The following is a 23070-nucleotide window of genomic DNA, read 5'->3' on the forward strand; positions in this document are numbered from 1 at the left end:
AGTCAGTCTGGTCCACCGCGCTCCTTCCCCCACACCCTGAGCTGGGGCTGAGGGCCCCCAGAGGTGTCTGTCTGAGCGGAGCAGGGTCAGGGTGGGGGTGGAGGGCAGCTGGCCTGGCCCTTCTCCAGGGCAGGGACACACAGCAGCATTGCGGGCTGCAGCCATCGCGGGCACTCGCGGGCTTGAACCCCCAGAAACTGAGTTCTAACAAGGCGGCATAACGGCCCCACCCTGGCCCACGCCTCCTGGGGTGCAGAGACACCTCCTGAGGCAGCCTGAGCTCCTCTCCCAGCCCCCGGGGGCGCGGCGCAGGCGGCTGCGGACTCACCATCTTCAGCTTGTGCTGCTGCAAGATCTCATCGAGGTTCTGCCTCTTCTTGTAGTTGAAGTAGAAGTTCTTACACTGCGACACGGTCTTGGAGCCCACCATCCGGGCGATGGCCGACCAGTTGCGGCCGTGTTCCAGGAGACCTGTCCCGGGAGAGGAGAGCCGTGAGGGGCGGCCAGGCCCGGCAGGCAGAGGGGCCTGTGTACATGGCCTGGGGGGCAAACGGGCCTGGAGCAGAAACCCAGCCTGGGGCTCCCTGCTCAGGCCCAGGACCTCGGGAAGAAGAGACAGCGATGGGCCACGTGTCCCCTGGCGGGGAAGGTACTAGAGGGTGGCAGGGCTGGCCTCTGGGGTCTGGTTTCTCAGTCACTTGACTCCAGGCCAGGATGCATGGGAAAGGCCTGGGCTGGAGGAGCCAAAAGCGACAGGTGAAGCCCCACTGAGCCACCGCGCAGAAGTCTGGGGGCGGAGGGCTGTGAATGTCCAGGATGCACAGCCTCTGCCCAGGCCCCACCTCTCCTGCCTCCCCCAGGCTGGGCGGGAGGGCGGCCGACGTGACCCAGCCCTGACACTCGCTCACAGCTGCAGGCGAGGCCTCGGGAGACGGTTGTTTTCCGGCCACACCGGCCCAGGGAAAGGAAGGGACGTGGTGAGCAGGGGATGGGAGGGTGGAGGTCAGGGTGGGGGTGAGCTGGGGCCAGGAGCCTCCGGGCCCAGGTTAACTGGGGCACGTCTAGGGCCCAAACTCCCTAAGGGCACCTAAAGGCCCACTCGGGACTCGAGGCCCACCAGGCCAGGTTGGGCGGCTGGAATTTGCTCTCAAACCCCAACCCGCACCACCAGGAGGTTCTCCCAGCCTCACAGACCTCCTGCTGTGGGAAGAGACCCTCCAGGAATTGGCAGAAAAAGTTCCCTCCATCCCCAGGTCTCAGGCCAGAGCGGCATGCCGCCCCCCACGTTCTAGTTTCAAGGCCACAAACACCAGGCTCAGCAGAAACACAGCCCCTGCTGCACCGGAGGCAGCGCCTGGGAAGCCAAGCCCCCGGCCTCGGCCCATCTGCCCGGCGAGCTGTGGCACACACAGGCACAGGCACAGGCCAGGCAGCTCTATATTTATGCCCGTGTCTCCAGCGGCGTGACCTTGTATGGCCCAGCCAGCCCGTGCAGGTAGGGCCTGCCCACTTTCCCAGGGCTGTGGGAGAGACAGGGAGCGCTCCTGACCTAGGGGGCTGTGCGGCAAGAGGGTGCCCCTCCAGGGCAGCAGGCCCCAAGGCTGAATCACGTAGCTCGGGACTTGGCAGCCTCCCTGAGCTGGAGCTATACTTGTAAGGACTTAATGAAGGATTTCCCGTAACGAAGTTTTTGACTATTTTCCTTGAATCAAATCAATCTGCAAGCCAAGCTCCAGCTAAAATGGTTCAGGGGTCGTGGAGCCGAGGGGCAGCCGTCTGTGTTGGTATTTTCATTCATTCTTTCATTCCTTCCTTCCTTCCTTCCTTCCTCCCTCCTTCCTTCCTTCCTTCCTTCATTCATCCATCCACCCACCCACCCACCTACCCACCCACGTGCCGGCTGCCTGCCTGCTACACACAAGGCTCTAATGCAAATAAAATAACAGCAGCAGAAACATCAACACATCAGCCCATGGCATGGCTAAGTGACACACAGAGTTTGCAAAGCCCTTCAAAGACTTGGTTCCTTCTCATCCTTGCTGTCGTGGCTGTGACCATTTTCCCATCCCCAGGAGGGGGAAATCTCCTGGGGAGATTTCAGAGGGTCCCGCCAACTCACCCAAGCTTAGAGGACCAGCCAAGGCGGGCAACGCGGGCATGGGGCCCCAGACTTCCTGCCCTCCGGGTCCTCTGGCCCCCGTGGCGTGGGGGTGGCACTGACTGACAGGCCACCTGCTCGCCCGCTGTGGCCCTGGGAGCCACGTGGCCTCACGGCCCGCTCCTCAGGGTTCCTCAAGGACAGGCGCAGAAGGGGAGGGCCGGGGCGTGAGATCAAGTGGCACCCGGCCCCTGACCTTTCCCTCCGCCCGCGCCAGCAGCAGCTGCCACTTCCAGAACCTGGTGGACGGGGCCGTGCGTTTATTTATATTTCCCCAGCCGGGGCCAAGAGAGCCCAGGCAAACATGCTAGGCCAGAGGGATCACAGGCCCGGAACCCGGGTGGGAGAGGGCGGGTCTCCCATCTGGGCCTGCCGGGTTGGGTGGGCATGGAGAGCCCAGGGGGGGTGGCCTGACGACGCTGGGGAGGTTGACATTTCCAAACTCAGTCAATAAATAAGGAGGTGGCTAGGAGCCTGGCTGGGGGTTGGGGACCCTAATTAACTCCGATCATGGGGGCAGTGGGAGAGGGTTGAGGGCAGGGGAGAGGGGATGGAGGTGGGGATGGGGGTCACCCAGTCCTTCCTGAAAACATGTGGCTCCCAAAGGAGCAATGGGCAGAGTCACCCGGGCACCTGGCCAGAGCTCGCCAGCAGTCTCGGCCAGCCCTTCTGCTCTCCGGCCTCAGTTTCCTTAACTGCCCTGTGAGGGGCCAGAGTGGGTGTTCCATTAGCGCCGGCCAGGGCCTCGGGGTAGGGGCAGGCTGGCACTGGCTTCCTCTGGTTTGTGTTTTGGGAAGCCCAGGCAGAGGGTGCCGGGCACAGAGAGAAGGACTTTCCACCCCACCGTGCCTTGGAGCCCACCCCGCCAGACCCAGCCTGAAGCCCCTGTCCACCTGGAGAGCCCCCTCTGCACAGAGCATCACAGACCTTCCCAGGCACAGATCCAGGTCCCACCCCTGCTTCCAGGAGAGCCTCAGCCCAGCAGGGAGAGAGAGGAGGGGGCACGGGGGAAAGGATGGGCTGGGACCCCCATCCATACCAGGGCCCAGAACTCCAACTCCCCAGCTGCCCCAGCTGCCCAGCCTCAAATCCCAGACGGCCACGTTGCGGTCCCTGCCCCTGCACCCGCAGTCCCCCATCCCCTCCCCAGGACCACTCACTCACATCCTCTCATCCGCGTCTCCCCCTCGGCCAAGTTTTCCGGAAACATAGAGCTGGGAAGATGCCCCGGGGAGCGGGCCCAGAGAAGTGGGCCGGCAGGCTGGGCGGCCGCGGCCGGCTCTGCGAGGCTGCTGGCTGGCGTCTGCTGGCGGCTCAGCTCAGCCTCACATCCTTCTCCGTCCCACGGTGAGGGAGGGAGGGAGGGAGGGAGCGAGGGAGGGAGGGACGCGGCGGGCGGAGGCTGGCTCGAGAGGGGCGGGAGGCAGCTCCTTGCAAGCCCGCCTGCCTGTGGTGGCCCGGGGCTCCTCCAGCGGCTGCTGCCACCTCTGACGCTGTCCCCAAGCCGCTGTGGGCGCGCGAGGTGCCCTTCCCCGAGGGTGGTGGGTGGCGGGAAGTTGTCAGTGGTGCGTGTGGGGCACCCCTGGGCCAGGCATCGCTGGGGCGCCGCGTGCCGAGCTCCTCCAGCACCAATGTGCCCAGTGCGGACGCTCAGCGAGCAGTGCCGGCCAGGGCCCACAGACCCCCGGGCCGGGCAAAATCCAAGGACCCAGGTCCAGCAGGGCAGCCGTGTCACCCGCAGCCGGGCTCAGCTCTGATCTTCCTGCTGCCTGACCCAGCGAGACGCGGCAGGACTGAATGTGACCTCCAGACGGAGGCTCGCGGCGGGCGGGCGGGCGGGCGGGGGAGCGTGGCAGAGGCCCAGGTTCACAAGGGGCGGGCCAACTTGGCACTGGCTCCCCCTCCCTCTCTCCCCATCCGCGGCGGTGGCGGCGTCAGCAGTGGTAAGAACAGATGAGGGTTCCAGAAAAACAGAGCTTCTCCACCCCCGGCAGACGGGGAGCAAACAGCTTCTTCCGCCGTCATCCCCTCAACCCGTCCCCCCACTCTCCGTGTCAGTTCCACCTGAGCTCTGTCCCCTGCCTGGCCTGATGCTGCCGAGGCCGACCAAGCCCTCCATCGGGGGCTATGGGTGGGCAGCAGGGCTGGTCTCGAATTCCAAAGGGAGCCTGGGATTTGAGGAGCCTTTGTCGGGTGCACACAAGACCTTCAAACATTTAGGGGAGGGAAGGATTTGGGGATTTGGGGTCCCCAAAGGGCCCTCTGCTGCTGGGGGATCTCGGGACAACACCTGCCCTTTTCGTCCTCTGAGATCCCCTGCAGCCGTGAAGGAACACTGTCGGAAATGCCAGGGAGCCTCCCAGGAGGTTGAAAGTTAACTGAGCTGAACTTTGGAGCCTAGATTCAGGTCACGACCGACTTCCCTGACTCTGGGATCATTAACCTGCTTTTGCCTTTAACCCCCAGCCCTTCCATCCTGTCCCCGAAAACCTGGGGAGCAGAAGGTGTCTCTGGAATGCCCCAGCCCTCGTCCTGGGGCACGATGCCAGGGGAGGGCAACAAACCTCAACCACATCAGGGATCTGGGCCTCTCCACCTGAGTCCCACCCTCCATCCTCTGTAGGGGAGGTCTCAGTGCACTTTTAAGGATGCCAACCCCATCAAATCATTCTGCTTAAAATCGTCCAGTGACCACCTGAAGCTCTTGGAATAAAATCCAAAGGCCCTAGGACGGCCCAGCAACCCTTATGGAGCCAGCTCCATGCACCCGCCCAGCCTCTCCCTGGGTCACTCGTGTATGCCCCAGGGCCTTTGCACTGGCTGCTCCTGCCACCTCCACGGCTTTCTCACGGATGTGCCTCGTCCTCCCTCTGGTCTTGGCTCAAGTGATAGTTCCTCAGAGAACCCTTCTTTGCCCGCCCCACCAAAGTGAACCCCCCGTCGCCCTGCCATCCCAGGGTTTGATCATCTTCATAGCTTTTGCCACCTCTGAAATTAGCTCCCTCATTCCACTGCTCATCGGCAGGTGTCTGGGGCCTGCTGGGCACCCTGGGCATCGTTGCCACCCGTCTGGGTCCCTGGTAAGGAGCTTGCAAAGGAAGAGGGGTCTGTGGGTTTAGCTCTGCACCCTCCCAAAAGAGGCTGGGGTATCCCCCTTGACACCCAGGCACACGCCCCCCACACTCTGTGCCAGGGTGGAGACGGTAGATTCTGCCACCATGCCCTGTGGTCTGGATTCCCCGACCCTACTTCTAATTTCTAAGGAAGGAGTTTCGTTCTGAAGAGTCAGGAGGCAGGAACTAGGAAGTGAAATTGACCAAGACAGGAAGTCCAGCCAGGAGGTCTGAGTCACAGACAGAGCGGAGAGACAGGCGCAGGGGCCCGGTGGCCACAGGGGTAGGTGCTTGGGGCTCCGCTCGGCTAATCCTGCTCTGGGCACCCATGGGGCAGCGTCCCACATGCTATCTGGGGGCCCGTGACGAGCTGTTCTTGTGGGGGCCAGGACTCAGCCTCCTCGGCTCAGGTGCTCCGGCCCTCAGGGAGGCCTGCGGCCCTGCTCAGATGCTCCCAAGCTGCTTTTCTCCAAGGGTCTGCAGATCTGCACCCACAGCCAGGACTCCGAGGGGACCACACCACCACCCACCTGCATCTGGGGATGTCGCCCCCAACCCTGGAAACACACTCGCTCTCCCCACCCAGCCAGTCACCTCCAGCCTCGACGTTTCCCGCCCCTTCCATGAAGACTCACAGGCTGCCTGCCAGAGGGGGGCATCGACCACCGCCCTCCAGCTGTCATTTTCCCTGAGACACTCAGCATGTTCTGCCCAAAACCCTATCAAAGTTGGGAGGAAAAGACCCAGCCGTCTTGGGCCTGAGTCATGCCACTTCCCCATTTCGGAAACCCCAAGCCCTGGGGGTGTTCCACATGGATGGGGCCTCCGCGTTGACACCCCTGACAGGCCGGGCACCTCCTGCGCGTCTTGTCAGGACTTCCCGAACTCCTGCCATCCTGAAATCCCATCGGGATGTTGGCTGGATAACATCACACCTGGACTTGCACCTCCCCACTCTTTTCTCTCCATCTACTCTTTCAAAAGTCAGCCTTGCTATCTGCCTTAGCCTCCGCATCAGCAATTACACCCGTAAATCATAGGTACAATGTGAACAAGCTACGTCTTCTCCCAGCTCTCAAAAAAAAACCAGACTCATTAAGATGAAATAAAGTCACCTGCGTACGACCTGGCGCTGTCTCGCCTACCATTTCCGGACGTGCTACGTTACACCCTTCAATGTCACGTTTTCCTACAGAGCAGAGCAAAGCAGGAAGCCAGCCTGGGGGATCAGACAGCCCACCCCATGCCCCATGTCCACCGCAGTGTGCTAGGTGAGCACTGGCTCTCCCTCTGGCCTTGGTCTTCTCCTGTGCAAAGCGGAAGTCATGTGTATGTGTGCATGTGTACACATGCGTGTGGGGGGCCTGCCTCGCTCATGAGTACCAGCCTCGCCACGTGACAACAGGCATCGTTACGACCGCATTAGCTGCCAGGTGCTCCTTCCCTGAGTCAGGAGCCATGTGGATGCGAATTCATGGGTCTCCCGCAGGAGGGAAGAGGGACTTGTCGATGCCTGATCTCATCTTCAAGGGTGCTGACAGGAGCAAGAGTGTGGTCCAGACCTTGCCCCTGTGTCTGGCTGTACCCCAAGTTCCTGCAGAAACCCCAACTTTCTCCTCCTTCCAAACCATCACAACAGACTGTTTGTCACAGATCCGGCTGGGAGGCCAACCAGCCCCAGACACGCGTCCTCCCTAGTGGTCTCTCTCCAGACCACACGTGGTGACAGTCTCCTTGGACGCGAGCCCCGAGGCACCGCACCATCCCTGCCTGGTATACCACCCCTCCTGAGTCACACACCCCGAGCGCTGCCTCCTGCCGGGCCCTGACGGACGGCTGCACCAGGAAGTAGCCGGGCAGACCCAAACCCAGCAGCAGCAGCACTGCCTACTGGCCCGCCCACCCCACTGTAAGCTCTGGCAGCTTTGTGCGGCCAAGCACACAGGCGCTCCTCTTTCGGGGGGTCCATGGTGGGCAGAGCCCGAGGCTTTCCCTGTGGACATGTAATGGGGGAGGTCCTGCTCTCCAGGCTCCAGGACTGGGGGCTCACCCCTCCTCTTCCCACGCCTTAGATGCTTCATCCATAAAAGCCCGTCAGGCCAGCCCATGTGCATAGCAATGAGTGGTTCCTGCCTGGCTCCTGTGGAAAGTGGTAAGGCCACTAGGCAAGGCAGCTGGAGCTCCTGGGGGAGGCCTCTGGGGTCTGCCCGGGCTCACCGGAGCCACCAGGGCCTGGTCTTGCACGTCCTCCCACTGTGGGCCGCTCCCTGGAAGCCGGGAAAGACTGGCGGCCCAGAGGCGGGCCAGAGCTTACTCCTGGTCTAGAATGGTGTGACAGTGGTGTGACCAGGAGCCTCCCCACCCACTCCACAGCAGGTTCTCTGCCGCCAGAGAAGAGGGCTGGGGCCTGGAGGAGCTGCCAGCAGAGCCGTAGGCCTCTCGCACAGCTGGGTTGGGCTTCCAAGCCAGGCCAGGCTGACCTTTCCCAGGGGAACCAAGTCCCTCATCCCAGCCCTGCTCCTGCCCTGCCCCTCCTTCCCCACGTGGCGCTGGGCCTGAGGGCAGGCGGCCAGCTCCCCAGAGCTGCCCAATTCCTAGGGAAGCTGCCTCCTGAACATTCTCGGTCCCCAGGTAGCGTGAGCCTCAGGGCAAGCAGCCACAGCCCCGTGCACGCAAGAAGGGAAGGTGCTCACTTGCCCACCTGAAACCCTACAGCCATGATGTCCCTAGCCCCTCCCCAGTGGCCTCCCACGCTCTACAGTAATAGTTAAACTCCATCCCAGGCTGGCAAGGCCAGGCTCCCGGTGGTCCCTCTACCTTCTGGGCTTCAATCACTTCTCACAGGGCTACACTGCCTCTGCCACGCGGCCTTTGCACATGCCTATCCTGCCTTTGTTATCTGGTCAACAGCTTGGCTCATGGACTAACTCATTCAGCCCTCACACCAACCCCATTCCTACTCTGCAAGTAGAATGCCTGGGTTCAAATCCCAGCTCTACCACTTCACAGCTGTGTGACCCCGGGCTGCGAACTAAACCTCTCTGGGCCTCAGTATCCTCATTTGAATAACAGAAGTAATAACAGCACCTACCTCCTAGTCAGGTTGGTAGAGATGAAGTGACTTCATACACACAAAGCTTCCAGCAGTGCCCGGCACGCAGGACGGCCTCCACGGTGTTATTGGGTGATATTCACTATTATTTCGTGCTCTGGGTGTCAGCCCCTTCCTCGGGGGAGCCCTCTGACTGGCGGCCCCCAGCACCATGGAGGTTCCTCCCATTGTCACTGTACATTTGCTTGGCCGGTGACTTACCTCTGACCCCTATCCCCTGGGTGAAGACAGAGGTGGCGGGGGGCTGAGGCCCCGAGGTGCAGGCACCTGCTCAGGGTCAGACTCTGCAGGAGGCAGACTCTGCAGGGACCCAAACCTAGGGAGCAAGGTCCGGAGACTGCGCCCTAAGCTGACAGCCTGCCACTTCTGAGTGCCTACTGTATACCAAGGACTGTACCTATGTGGCTCGCTCCGCCTTTAAGGTGCCCCTGGGAGGTAGCATCTCTGCCTCATCTGAGAGTACGATGGAAACTGAGGGTGAAACAGATGGGCCAGGCCGAGGTCGGGGGCTAAGGAGCTGCTTGTGGCTACAAAGTGATGGGGAAGTCAGTATGCCCCAGGTGGCACTGCCCTCGGCTCTTCCACGTACGTTCACCAAAACCCCATGAAGGGGGTGTGCTGGGTTGGAGAGCATCCCCCAATGCTTCATGTCCACCAGAACCTATGATGTGACCTTATTTGGAAAAAGGATGTTTGCAGATGTGATCAAGTCAACGTGGGGTCATACTGGATTGGGATGGGTCCTTGTAAGAAGAGGGAAATGTGGACAGAGACACGCAGGGAGAAAGGCACACAAAGACGAAGGCAGAGCCTGCAGGGACATGGTCATGAGCCAAGGACCGCCAAGGCTGCCGGCAGGTGCCAGGGGCTGGGGGAGGTAAGGCAGGCTCCTCCCCAGAGCCTCTGGAGGGAATGCAGCCTCTCGGATGCCTTCAACTTGGACTTCTCATCTCCAGAAGAGTGACAGAATATATAGTTAAGCCACCCAGTTCATGACCCTTTATTATGGCAGCCACAGGAAACACACAGTGGGTGCTCCTTGACTCCCACTGTACAGATGAAGAAACTGAGGCACAGAGAGGTTGACCAGCTTGCCTGAGGTCACACAGCGGAAACATCCAGCGGTTGAGACTTGGTTTCTCCCGAGGGATGGGGCCCCACTGCTGCTCATCCTCCAGGGCCGTGCTGCTAAAGTCTTGCAGAGGCTTCAGGCAGGCTGGGGTCCGAAGGCGCTGGGGAAACCTGGCCGCTTATCTGCCCAGGCTCCCCGAGGGAGGGGTGGGGCTGGCTCATTCCTGAGTGCCCCTGCCATACAGAGGGTTAGGCACTGTGTTGCTGAAATGATGGGTAAAGGATGGGCGCAGACCATCTGCCTCAGCAATAGCCGCTTCTCCAGTCCCTTTTCCTAACTCTTGGTTTTCTGGGCGGGGGCTCCAGAACTTTCCTAGCTTCTCCACCCCCACCCTCTATATGGAGGAGTTGCTGGGGGCTGCCAGCACCTGTCTCCCCGCCCCACCCCCGCTCCCTCCTGCCACCGCCTGGAACACACAGCCATTAGCAGCCACCCTGAGCAGTAATTGTCCAGATTGCTGTAATTCACGGCAGACGAGCACGCTGCTGCTCACGGCATCATTACAAATGTCACTGAGCAGGGCCTCCGCGTGCACGGCCCCCAGGGGACTCTCACTGCCATCTCCACGGGCAGAACCCAGGATGAGCTCACTGTCGTCACTGAGGACCCAACCTTGAGATGGTGGGACACGGGCTCCTCTCTGCCGGTGAGTCATCCCCAGCCGTCCTCCCAGCCTCCAGATCTGCCCTTCCAGAAGGCAAAGAGAGGGCAGGCGCTGTCTCCCAGTTCTCAGGCAATGGGGGGGTCACTGGTGAAGAGGTGGTGGTGACAGCAGGAGACATGAAAGGGGATGGAGAGGTGGTGGGACCCCGGGCTGACCATTTGGGGACGTCCACGTGGAGTCCTCCTATGGGTGGGTGCTCTGGGCAATCTCCCAGCCAACAGGCTAAGATCCCAGGGACTCACGTATGATTAAAAATCTCATATAATTTTACACAAATGCTCACAGCAGCACTCTTCACAACAGCCACATGGAAACAACCTGCACGTCCCCAAGAGATGAACGACTGACAAAATGTGGTCTGCGCAGGTGATGGAATATTATTCAGCCATACAAAGCTACTCAGATGAACCGCAGAACCATCACGCTCCGAGAAAGGAGCCAGACACAAAAGGCCACACACTGTAGGATGCCATTCATTGGAAACGCCCGGAACAGGCCAATCCACAGAGACAGAGAGTGCATTAGTGGCTGCCAGGGGCTGGCAGGGTTGGGGTGGGGCCCTGGGAGGGACTGCTAATGGGTATGGGATTTCCATCTGGGGTGAGAAAAAGTTCCGGAACTAGACAGTGGGGAGGGTTGCACACCAATGCAGATGTACTCAATGCCACTGAGATGTTCACTTTCCAGTGGTTAGAATGGTGAGCTTCAGGTTATGTGTATCGTATCAAAATTAAATAAAAGGCGGGGGGAATCACACGGTCTCAGTAAAGCTTCTTTTGCAGCCTATAATGAAATACATACCAGAAACCACCAAGTGGACATTTAAGACACAGAAACAACTTGGCCTCTCTGGGGGCTGACAGCAGCCCCAGGCCCTACCAGCTGGATACGTGCCCAGGCCCCACTGGCATGCCTCTCGCCCACCACACACAGAGCCGGACCCACTGCAGCGGCAGGCGGGCCCTCCTTTCTGAAAGGTGTAAGGGTCTCTCTGGGTCCAGGCTCACCTCAGCCTGGGGGGTGGAGGGCAGAGGGCCCCTGGAGGAGCTCTGAGGGCGAGGAGCAGGGTCCCGGGGTGAGGGCGGGGGCTATGGGGGTCTTCTCAGGGCTGTGGGGACCCTCAGCACCCCCCACAACTATAGTGGAGGGCGGGTCCGGGTCCAGAAGCCCCGTGGTCCAGCCTGTTCTCAGATACACCTGCCCTTATGTGCCAGGAGCATTCGCTATAAAGGGCCTTTGTTCCCTCCGTAAGTCACGACCTGGAGCTTTCTGCACAAAGAAACCGCACGTCACAGACAGCCTCGACTCCAGCAGGGCCACGGGACCAAGCACGGGGCGGGGACAGGGAGTGGGGGCCTGGGCCTGCTCCCGGCCGCACACACCAGCTCCGGTACCCGTGGCGCTCCTTGGCCTCTGCTTCCTGGCTCCTCGCCCACAAACAGGGACATGGGCGGGGACAGGAACATGCCCCACCTCTTAGATAACTGAGAGCGAGCGCGCCGTGGGAGCCAGGTGCCGCCCCGGCCTCAGCAGTGCTGCCAGTGATGCCCCGGCTCCCACAGCCCCTGCCCTAGGCCAGGTACAGGCGAGGGACGGGGGAGATTCGCTCCCACTCAGCCCACTGTGGGCCCTCACACAGGGTTATCTGATTCCTCACAGCCAACCTGGATGCCCCTCCCACTTAACAGACGGGCAAATGGAGGCCCAGAGTCAGGTCACTGTGCTGGGAAGTAAAGAACTTGGCCAGGAGACAGCACAGCTGAGACGGTCTCCGGCTTAGGAGGAACTGGGCCCCAGCCTCCGCCGTGCTGCACATCACAAGGCCACCTGCAAACTGGGAATGGCTTCCACTGCCAGCACCAACGCCTGCTGGCTCCCTGCCATGTGACCCGCTCCCACGACTGTCCCCAGCAGCCTGGGTGTCCCCATCCACTCCAGAACCCGTCATCACCCAGACTGGGTGCTCAAACCTAAGACAGCTTTCCAAAGCCCCAGCACACTTGAGCCCAGATGGGGCCTTCGGGGCTCTGCCTAAGGGCTGGACAAACGCCCTGCAGGTCTCCCTGACCCCAGGACTCTTCCGAAATGGCCGCCGGCAAGCTCTGACTGTCCTGAGGCACCCAGGTGTGCTGCCGCTGCTCTGTCCCCAAGGCCAAGAGGTGCTGGCCACAGAGATCACCCAGAAGCCACTCGCTGATTACATGCACAGCACAGGCTGTGTCTCTCTGGGCTGTGCCCTCAAGTCACAAAGCCTAGCCTGACAGTGCAGCTGCACAGACCCATTTTCAGGAGGGTAAAACTGAGGCTCCACGGTGACAAGCCTGAGAACAGCCCGGAACCAGAGCCTCACCAGAGGCCTCACCACAGCCCCTGGTTCAAGGCCAAATGTGTCAACACCCTCCCCAGCACGCGAGTTTCAAGCGCCCTGGACGCAAACCAACAAGGCTTAAAGCCGTGCACACCCCTCACCTTTCTTGGCTGTTTCCATTTCTTCTTCCGTCCAGCGAGAACTCTCATTCAGCTCCATGGAGGCTGAAAAGAAGATGCCAGGTGATTGGCAGGAGCCGGGAAAGGAGGCACTTTGCCTTCCGCCCTTTTCTCTCCTTTGAGCCAGGGAGGGAGTGGACTAGGCCTTGACGGTGTCACCCCACGGCTCTGAATCCCATGGGAAGGCCACATTTCAGGCGCCCCTCCCCAGCCAGTACCCATCGTGGCACCTGACTCCTGAGCCTTTATGCTGGGCTGGGGCTGTGCTGGGCAGTCCCACATGCCGTTGGTCGGGGCCAACCTCCACACAAGCCGCCCAGGTCGGGGCACCTGCCATCACCCCATTTTATAGAAGGTGACCCTGAAGCAGTCAAGGGCCTTGATCATGACTGCCTCTGCCTGTACTCTGTTGGGAAAGCGGTCACCTGGTGACTTGGTGACCGTGGGACACGAGCTTCAGGTGGGCCAGGACCTCACCTGACCGAGTACCCTCTCGGAGCCCAGCTCTTCCATGACTGTGGGGCTGTCCCATCACGGCAGGATGCTTAGCAACCCTGGACTCTGCACGCTGGATGCCAGCGGCCCCGCTCCAACTGTGACAATCAAAGCTGTTCACAGACATCGCCAGGCGTCCCCCAGTGGGGGAGTAAAATCGCCCGTGGTGGAGAAGCCCTGCCCCAGAGGGTAATTTTCGTACCCCCCACCCATCCAGTACAAGGAGGGGCCTCTGGTGTCACTGGGAAGGGACACAGCCTGGCCTTGGGGTTGGCTGGAGGTGGCTGTGTCTCTGCTGTGGCACTATTTTTGGGTCTGTCTGCCGAGCTCCCCTGGATGTGAGCCCTGGTCCTTCTTCTCCAGTTGCTTAAGACCTGTGAGTGGGGTGGGTGCGAGGGATGTCAGTTCATGGACTCAGCGCCTGGAACTGTGCCAGGCGGAGTATGTGTCCAATAGAGGCTGGCTGAGGAGTGGAGGAAGGTTCCAGCAGAAGAGGGGAGACAGCCCCCACCCCCATGGGCAGCCCCATCACCCCTGACAGGCCAGAACCACCCCAGCCTCCCCTATCTCTGCAGCCACAGCCTGGGCCTCTCTGGGACCTCATCGATGCTCCCGTTCCTCCCCACAGGACTCCCAGAGGAAGCCTACAGAAGCCAGCGGTGCCAGGGATGCCGGGGTGCTGAGGGTGCCCGGTGCCAAAAGAGATGTGGAAGGCCCAGGAGTGTGTTTTCCACCCTGCGGCTGAGCCCCCAGCATCAGCCTTGGGTCCGAGAGCACTATCCCCAGAGATCAGGCAGGAAGAAAGCCCTTTCCCTTTCACCCTGGGCCTCCAAGTACACTGCCACCAAAGGGCGGCTGGAAAATACCTACAGGAGCTACACAGGCTCTGTGGCCAATGGGGCTGAGTTCTAATCCCAGCTACACTGAATTTTTTTTTTTTTTTTTTTGAGACGGAGTCGCGCGCTGTCGCCCAGGCTGGAGTGCAGTGGCACAATCTCGGCTCACTGTAAGCTCCGCCTCCCGGGTTTACGCCATTCTCCTGCCTCAGCCTCCCAAGTAGCTGGGACTACAAGCACCCGCCACCAAGCCCGGCTAATTTTTTGTATTTTTAGTAAAGACGGGGTTTCATCGTGTTTGCCAGGATGGTCTCAATCTCCTGACCTCATGATCCGCCCGCTTCGGCCTCCCCAAGTGCTGGGATTACAGGCGTAAGCCACCGTGCCCGGCCAGCTACACTGAAATTTTTAGAGAGGCCATGTTTCCTCTCTGAGCTTCAAGTGGGCCATTTACGAAATAGGCCCAAACTACATCCCATGGGAAGAAGAGACAGGTGTGTGAGCCGGACCCTAGGGGACGGTGGGGGTCTGTGGGAGATGAAGCAGCATCTCCACCCTGAGGATGAGCCCTGGCAGGTGGGGCTTCGGCCTGAGCGCTTGGCCCCTGGGTGGGTTCCCGCAGTGGTTGGAGGGCTGGAGCCTAACAGCTAAACAGAGACAACAGGAGCACACCGCTGCCCCCTGTGGCGAATCTTGGGAACTGCCACTGACATCATCTCTTACTTTTTTCCACTTTCTGGGAAGGCAATGAGGGATGAACACCCTTCTCAACAGAAGGGGAAACCGAGGCCCACGGAAGTGAAGGTACAAACCCAGATGCCTACCAGGGTGGAGGCTGGGTGGGGACAAGTAGAGCCCATGACATTCTAAGAAGGGGTGCTGGTTACTTGGCTCCCAACAACTGCCACCTTGTGGCAACCTGGGCCACGCGTGGCCAGATCTTCTGTTTTAAAAACGACAACCAAAAAATCCAGAATTGGTCATTGGGTTTTTTATGTGACATCTTCATGCTCTGAAATCACTTTGGTTGAAGCCACTGAGCTCTTCCTACACCCCAGGCACTGTTCTAGGTGCTTCTCACATAGCAAGTGACTACAACTCTCCCTCCATGTTTAGAGGTAACCACCGATTTCTCCCACTGAGAACATGAGGACCTTGAGGCACAGAAAGGTTCAGGAATTCACTCTGGGTCACACAGCACATCCAGTAATTAGCACTGGGATTTGACCCTAACCATGTCTTACGTCAGCCCCTTGGCAGTTGCCAATTAACTCAAATTGCACGAAACTTTCATATGAGTGCAACCCGCCACGTCTCCAGCCCCTCCCCCACCTGCATCCTGGCCCCTGGCTCACCTAGCTCGGCACTCTGCTGGGGGGTGATGGCCTCCTCACTGTTGGCCTCATTAGCCATTGAGCGGGTGATGCGGCCTTTGCGTCTCCCCTGGCTGTTGGCAGTTTTGCGGCCTTTGGAGGCCACGGCCTCCTTCTCGTCGTTGTCCTCCCCTGAGGTGTCGTCTGTCTTCTCCCTACAGACCAGAGAGGGGAGACAGGATGGTTTCACCTGAGCCGGGAAATCAAACGGCCACTGGAGGAGACCGTTTCTTCAGCTGGATTTGCACTGCCTGCCAGCAGTGGCGCTAATCAGATGCTAAGAAAGACAGGGAGAGGCCTGAGGTGAGGGTGGCCGGGGGCGGTCTGCAGGGCCTCCCCGTTCACCAGACGTGGGAGTACAGCTGGCAGAACAATGCCAGGCTATTTCTCAAAAGGGAGTTGCGGCCAGGTGTGCTGGGTCACACCTGTAATTGCAGCAGTTTGGGAGGCCAAAGTTGGAGGATCTCTTGAGTCCAGGAGTTTAAGACCAGCCTGGGAAACATAGCAAGACCCCATTTCTACAAAAGAAAAATATCAGAAAATTAGCCAGGTGTGGTGGCATATGCTGATGGTCCCAGCTGCTTGGAAGGCTAAGGCAGGGGGATCTCTTGAGCCTGGGAGGTCGAGGCTGCAGTGAGCCATGATTATACCACTGCACTCCAGCCTGGGCGACAGAACAAGAGCCTGTCTCCAAAAAAAAAAAAAAAGAACGGATAGAGGGTGTAACCTGGGCTATCAACTACTTAATTCACCAATAAGGCCACGTGGACAAGTAGTTAATTGGCTGGCTATTTTATTCCCCAAATGGGAGGTACTGGGAACTTTCCTTCTGGGCTGGTGGCTATCTGCAAGACCATTTTATGCACCAAATAGATACTGTCTGCAAGACTATTTGGTGAACTAAATGGAGGTGTGGGCTGGCAGCAATTTACAGGGCCATTTTATTCACCACAGAGGAGCTATTTCCAGAGGGGCTCTATAAGAGGCAATACATTGGCCTTCAGTATTATCAAGGGCCAGGTGTCTTAGGCATTGGCAGGAGGAAACTCTCTTGCCGGTTTTATGCAGGCCTAGCCTGCAGGCCTAGTTGAGGTGTGTGGGGGTGCTCGCAACCTCGATACACAAGCTGGGGCTCTTGCAGAAGCAACTGGGGAGAGTTTTACTGCGGGAGGCTCAGATTGATCACCTCCACCTTCCCATTCATCTTCCTGAAAGGCCCTTGCTGGAAGTGTCTGGGAGACGGGGTGAGGAAGCCAGATATTCTCTGAAGCCAAATTCCTGAGCCCATTACAGGTACCTGGCGCTAAGTCGTGCCGCCCCCCTTTCTCCAGCTGGCTGCACTCCCGCAGCCCCTGGCAGGCACAGGAGGCCGTCACGGCCCCCACGGTGAGGCTGTGCCTTGATCTGCAAGAACTCACACTGCCATCAATGATTCTAAAGGTGACAGCAGCCGCCTGCACACCTAGTCCTTCCAGGAGTGCCTCTGATCCCCCCTTCCCCCCTCCTGGCGCCTCAGGAGGTGAGAGCGGGAGGAGGAGGGGAGGCAGAGAGTTCCAAAGTCATTGCCTGGATTTATTAGCTCAGGAGTGGAGCTCAAATGAGCTATCAGTCTCTAAAGTCTCCAGAGGGTTGGAGAAAGAAAGGGAGAGCGGATATGGGGGGGAGCCGGGAAGGAGGAGGAGGGTGATGGGAGGGCTTCTGGAAGGGGGGCTGTCAGGGGCAGCCGAGCAGAAAGCCCTCTCCCCTGCTCACGGGCAATTGGTGGACGCCCCACCCATCTCTACAAAGGGCTCCCCAGACCCGTGTGCCACCTGGGTTGGGTCAGCAGCCGGGCCCTGCAGGGGACAGCGGGCTGCCTTACTTGAGGAGGTCTTCCTTGTCGTTCTCCACCTCCGGCTTCTCCTCCTCCTTCTCCGCCTCCTTTTCCTTCTCCTTCTCATCTTTCTCCTCCTGGCTGCTGCGGGGCATGGGCTGCTGCTGCTGCTGCTGCTGTTGCTGCTGCTGTCAGACCCCGGGGGAGGGCAGAGGGGAGTGGGGAGGGAAGGAAACCATGAACAGGTGAATCTCTGCACCTGGGCTCAGCCTGAGCTGGGGAGGAGGAAAAAAACACGTGGGGTCCACCCAGAAGAGGCCATAAACAACCGGGAAGCCAGGCCCCACTGGCATGAGCTGGGGAGAGGCACCGCCTGGGGTCCTGCCGCCCTAGGGGCCTGGGTAGGCGGAGTTGGGGTGAGGGGCAGGAAGCACTGGTGTCAGAAGTGCTGGCTTCAATTCCTGCCCTTTCCACACAGTGGCTGTGTGCACTTGGATGAGGGTCTTAACCTCTCTGTGCTGATTCCTTTGCCTTGGCAACGTGAGTATTCAGCATGCCTGTGCCTCAGCTGAGGGCTGGGAGGTTGAAATGAGAGAATCCTCGCCATGCTTACATGCGCATCTGGCCGGGATATTTAAGAGGGGCAGAAGTGATCCGGGCCCCAGAGGTGCCCTGGTGAGCCTCAGCAGGGGTGCCTGAGCATCTGGGAAGGTGGGGACACACCCCTGACGGCCCAGCCCTGCCCCCAACAGAGCTGAGGCCACCTCTCTAAGCCTCTGTCTCTGAGTCTGTACAACGGGGAGGTGGGGGGATGCCCGATTCCCCAGAGCCCAGGAAGGCCCCAGGCCTGCGTGGAGGTGGCCGCTCCTGCTGTCTCCCTCGCATGCCGGCACCCCAGGGGGACAGAACAAGCCCATTTTACAGAGCAGATCAGAGAGGCTGGGAGCCAAGCCAGCCTCCTAACTTGGGCCTCTTCCTGTTGTCTGCCTCCCCAACCTGTCCCAGCCACTCTGGGCCCGCCGCCCCTCCCCTCACCGACATAGAGGAAGGAGTGTGAGCTCCTCCCCGCACTGCCTCCCGATTTCCTTTCATCCCGCCTGATTTCTTTTAAAGCACACACTGATTTTCTTGGACACCCCAAGGTCCTCCCTGCAGGCAGCTGCCAAACCAGACCATCTTTCCATCCCTTTGAGCCAAGCGAAATAAAAATAAACCCCAAAGCCTTTTAATGTGTACCAGGGGCACAGTCACACCAATGTTTCAAACCAGGGAGCGAGAACTCCAAGCAGATAGAAGAGGAGGGGTCGGGAAGGTGAGAGAGGCCCCTTCTCCGGCCTTTCCTTCCTGCCAGGAACAGGCGCGGGCCCTGCACACAACGCTCTCTCCAGTCTCTTTTCATTTAGGATGGGGCAGAGAAACAGAGCAAGGGTCTCACGGCTGCAGGCAACCGTGGGCTCTCTGAGGCTGCTGCTGGGTCCAGGGCAGAACCTCGGGCCTGCATCTGCCTCTCTTCCCCAGGAATCCCACGCCACCGTGTTCTGTAAGAGGAGCCAGGAAGGGGCAGAGTGGCCCAATGACTTGGAACAGTCTCCCCGCCCCAGGTTGCTGCTGATTCCCCAACAGGTGTCCGGCGTTCTGGGACCAGCCTGTTCTCCCTCTCCTGACCTCAAACCCTCAAACGTAACCTTTAAACAGCCACCAGGTGAAGACTCTTGGAGGCAGAAGCTGGGGCAGGAGGTTTTTTAGGCTTGTTCCTACAGTGTCCTTTCTGTCCGCATTTGCCCGATGTGGGCAGAGGTGGGGACCTGGGGAGGGAGCCCTGCCCCCTGGGCTGCCCGGCCTGGATGCCGACTCCCTGGGTCAGATGTCCCTGGCAACAGCCCAGGGCCGGAGTCTGGGCAGGGCCGGGGCTTTTGAATCACATGGAGCTTGGTGTCTCCTGAGACCACACGCAGCTACGTCTCTGCCAAGAAGCATCCCTCCTGATGGGCAGCATCCCTCCTGATGGGAGCAGCGGCCACGGAGCCTCCTTCCCGGAGCATCTGCCCGTTCGCCCCTGCGTCTAGGCTGGTGGGGGCTTCATGACCCCCTGGGGCCTCACCCATGGACCCACAAAGCAGGTTAATGTCTGCCCTGGCGTGGCCAGTAAATGCAGCTCCACACCCATCAGGCCGCAGGCAGGGGCCAGTCGGGAGAGGGGTGCACCTGGGCCAGGCCCTGAGCTACGAACCTTCCCCACTGGAGCTCTCCTCCGAGTCCTCAGAAAAGCCCAAGGAGGAAGAGGCTGGTGCAGAGGAGAAAATCCCCACAGATCCCCGAGAGCTAACTATACACCCAGCACTGTGCTGTCCATTTTACATGGGCCGGCTCCTGGCCCCTCTGAAGTCCTGATGGAGATGAAAACACCATGAGTAACAGTGACCCAGAGGGATGTCATGGTGGGTCACCCACCCCCTGCACCACACCAAGTACTTTGCAAACACTATTCCAGCCTCAGAAATAGGAGAGCCATGATCACTGGCCACATTCTGCAGAGGAGGAAACTGAGGCTCAGAGAGGCAAAGCTTCAAGGTCTCGGAGCAAAGAAGGCTGACAGCCCAGCATGTGGGGGATGTGACCCTGCTGTCCCCAAAGCCCCAGCTGAGAGTCTCAGCCAACCCCCGGCCAGGATCTAGGGTTTGTGTTCTGCAGACTCGCCAGCCGGCCCCGTCTACCTGTCCTACCTGCCCCCTACTCCACACTCTACAAGCCCTGCCAGGGCCTGCCCACAACCCCCTCTCTCCTGGATGGTCAACCCCCATGTCTCCGTGTTCGATCGCTCACGGTGCCACATGCCTGGCTCCATCCCACGTGGTCTCCCCTACCCACCCACCCGTCCATCTTACAGAAGAGGAAACTGAGGCACCAAGTGCAATCCTGTCACCAAGCCCTGCCTCCTCCTCTTACCTGACATGTTAACAAGCCCCCAGGGCAGGGGTGCCTTCCACCCTCACCCTCTGGTTGGAGTGGATGCAGCAACACCCACTAGCACAAGGTGGCCCCTTCTGGGCCACCCTGCAGCCAAGGCCTAGGGCCCTGTGCACGGGCTCCTCACTTCCTGTGGGCTCAACATCTCCTGTGGGAGAGGCATCCCTGCAGCCCACGTTGAGTGAGTCCGGTAGCGGAAGATGAAAAGGAGGAATGCCAGAGCAGCCCTGGCCTTAAAACATGCTTTCCAGTGGGACAGACCCCGGGAGCCTTAATGACGAACATCTGCAGGGTCTCGCAGCGGCCACCCGGGAGGCCGAGGGACTGATTTAGGGCTGCTCATACTCGCTGCTGGGAGATTGCGCAGGGAGAGGGAGGCCCCAGCTCACAACTCCGGAGGCACTGGGGGGACCTGGCAGCCGGCTCAGCCCCCAAAGCCTTCTTTGTTTTAGGGCAGCAGGTGCAGCGACCAACACTGGCGAGGCTGGGCTGCCGGGTCTCGGGCCTGTCCACAGAGTGGCAGAACTGCACTTGCTGGGCTTCCCAGGCCACTGAGGTCCATGGTTCTCAAGGTCCTATGACATTGGCTGCACATTCAGATCTCATGGGGAGCCCTGAGAAGTCCTGATGCCCAGGCCACACCCCACACCAATGACATCCGAATCTCTGGGCCAAGACCCAGGCATTCGTATGTTAAATTCCAGGTTATTCCGATGGGCAGCCAGATTTGAGAACCAGTGCTTTACCAGGGACTGGCAAACGTTTTCTGTAAGGGCCAGAGGACAAGTATGCGGTCTCTGTCACCCCCCTACTCAACTCTGCCAGTGTCTTGTGAAAGCAGCCCTTGTATCAAAAAAGGGCATGGCTGTGTGCCAGTAAAACTTTATTTACAAAAGCAGGTGGTGGGCCGGATTTGGCCTGCAGGCTTTCGTTAGAGCACCCTGCTCCAGGCCAGTGCTACCCACACCTGAAGGTGCATACACATCCCCTGCCAATTCCCACTCAGTGGGTCTGGGGTGGGACCTGGGACTCTGCATTTCTACCCAGCGCCAGGAGAAGCTGCCACGGCTGGCCTCAGACCCCACTGAGGAGGGAGGCCTTCAAGAATCCTTGTCTCACAAGGCACACAAAGGACTCTCTGTGCAGCAGAAAACGCCTGTGGGCACCATTCCCTCGATGTGAGGGGCCTGAAAGAAGGGGAATCAGAAAGAACTAGAAGCCAGCTCCACTATCTCAAAGGACCTCGCCCTCGTGGTGGAGGGCTACCTCTGCCTTTCAGACGTGCCACTGGTCAGGCCGACGGTGGGTCTGTGCCCCGTGTATGGTCAGAAACATCCCCCCAAACCACAGCACAACTCTGTGGCAAACCCTACTGGATCTATGGTTAGCCAGAGCCACTGGCCCAAAGCCCCAAGGGACACCTGCCCCCAGCTCTGGACAATGAACCCGTAACCCTGAGCCTGCCAGACAAGTAGCGCATGACCGGGCCCGTGCAGAAGCCCCAGACCGCGGGCTATGCAGAAAACTATCTCAATAAAAACAACGAACAAGCTGAGCACATCTGATGAGGCCTTCTCCTAATCGCTTCCTGTTACCTGTTACTTGAATCCTCCCAACAACTGGTATCATCCCAGTTTTATGGATGAGAATGCAAAGACACAGGGAGGTTAAGTAACTCAACCAAGGTCACACAGCATTTCCTAGAAGGTCCTACATCCAGGTGCCCTACCTCCGCCCTCGGTTGGGGGTTCACAGCCTCCTCCCTAAGCCCATTTAAGCCAAATGATGCCATTGCCTGATTCTTTCCCTCCGCCAGCATGCCCTGAACCCCCAAGGGGCACACCAGCCGCTGAAAGATGTGGCCCCCAACTGTATGGAGCTTGCACTTAGGTTGACAAAGACAGGCCAGATGGAGGTGACGGTGATGAGGACACATTCAAAAGGCACATTCATGGTGCAGACGAGGCAGCCAGGTGTGCTGACATGCAAGGAGAGGGAAGGGGCTTTGGCAGAGCAGGAGGCCTCTGAGGCATGGCGACGGGAAAATGGCCTCTGTGCCTACCAAGTGGCACTTTGGGGCATGGCTGGAGGGCCTGGCCAGGGCTAACACCCATGCTCAGAAATACACGTGGCATCCTGACGGCGGCAGGAGCCCCTGGGGACCTTTCTCGAAAGGTGCAGGGGTGGCGGGGAGTCACATGACCCGCCCCATGTTAAAAGGCGATCCAACAGCAGGTCGCGGGAAGGAAGACGGTGGACTCCAGGAATGAGAGGGGAGAGTCCAGTGAGAAGGTGCTGCGACCATCCAGGTAGGGGCTGATGAGATTTAATTCTCAGATGCTAAGTCCTTACAAATGTGTCAGGAGAGCTTTCCAATACCCAGCAGCACCGTCTGTGGCTCAATCTCATGCACTCATTCAACAAACGCTTCACTGAGTATCTACCACGTGCCAGGTGCCCCTGAGGGGGCATCCTCATGACACCTTCCACCTGCTGGCAGTGTAGGGACGGGGATCCCAGGAGCCTGGGACTGGTGTGGAGAGTGGGGTCGGGGTCAGACCTGAGGCAGAACAGAGTTCCCTGTTGCTGGCAGCTTTTCCCTAACACCTGCTCTCTGCCCCTCGGATTCTCCTGTCCTTGCTGGGGAAAATGCAGTCGGGGGAGGCCGTCTCACTGCATAAGGGTTGTCTTTTTATAAGATATACCAAGGTGTGCTGGAGCCAGTGGCTACCAGCTCATGGCCGTTATTAAAAATGGAAACACATAATCTTACAATTGAAGAAATTATGGCCTGGCAAGGTGACTCACACTTGTCATCTCAGTGCTTTGGGAGGGCCAGGCAGGAGGATCGTCTGAGGTGGGAGTTCAGACCAGCCTGGACAACATAGTGAGACCCCATCGCTACCAATCAGCTGGTGGT

At 59.5% G+C, this 23070-nt stretch overlaps 2 protein-coding genes across 31 annotated transcripts in view; one reads left to right on the top strand and one right to left on the bottom strand.

Moving 5' to 3' along the window:
- The window catches only part of NCOR2 (nuclear receptor corepressor 2), a 240891-nt gene that overhangs the window by 60579 nt on the left and 157242 nt on the right, over positions 1–23070 (bottom strand). For 28 of the 30 annotated variants that reach the window (XM_050747807.1, XM_050747808.1, XM_050747805.1 and 25 more), the window contains 4 exons: positions 17232–17368; positions 15353–15525; positions 12649–12711; positions 329–471 (listed from right to left, as the gene is read on the bottom strand). In XM_050747807.1, coding sequence (XP_050603764.1) covers positions 329–471; positions 12649–12711; positions 15353–15525; positions 17232–17368 — 516 coding nt within the window. The remainder of the gene's footprint in view (positions 1–328; positions 472–12648; positions 12712–15352; positions 15526–17231; positions 17369–23070) is intronic. The other 2 variants (XM_050747803.1, XM_050747799.1) reach the window with 1 other exon arrangement.
- The window catches only part of TMEM132B (transmembrane protein 132B), a 1306862-nt gene that overhangs the window by 21433 nt on the left and 1262359 nt on the right, over positions 1–23070 (top strand). The window lies entirely within an intron of this gene.

The sequence above is a fragment of the Macaca thibetana genome, chromosome 11 (genome assembly GCF_024542745.1).
Source record: "Macaca thibetana thibetana isolate TM-01 chromosome 11, ASM2454274v1, whole genome shotgun sequence".
Taxonomy (NCBI): Eukaryota; Metazoa; Chordata; class Mammalia; order Primates; family Cercopithecidae; genus Macaca; species Macaca thibetana.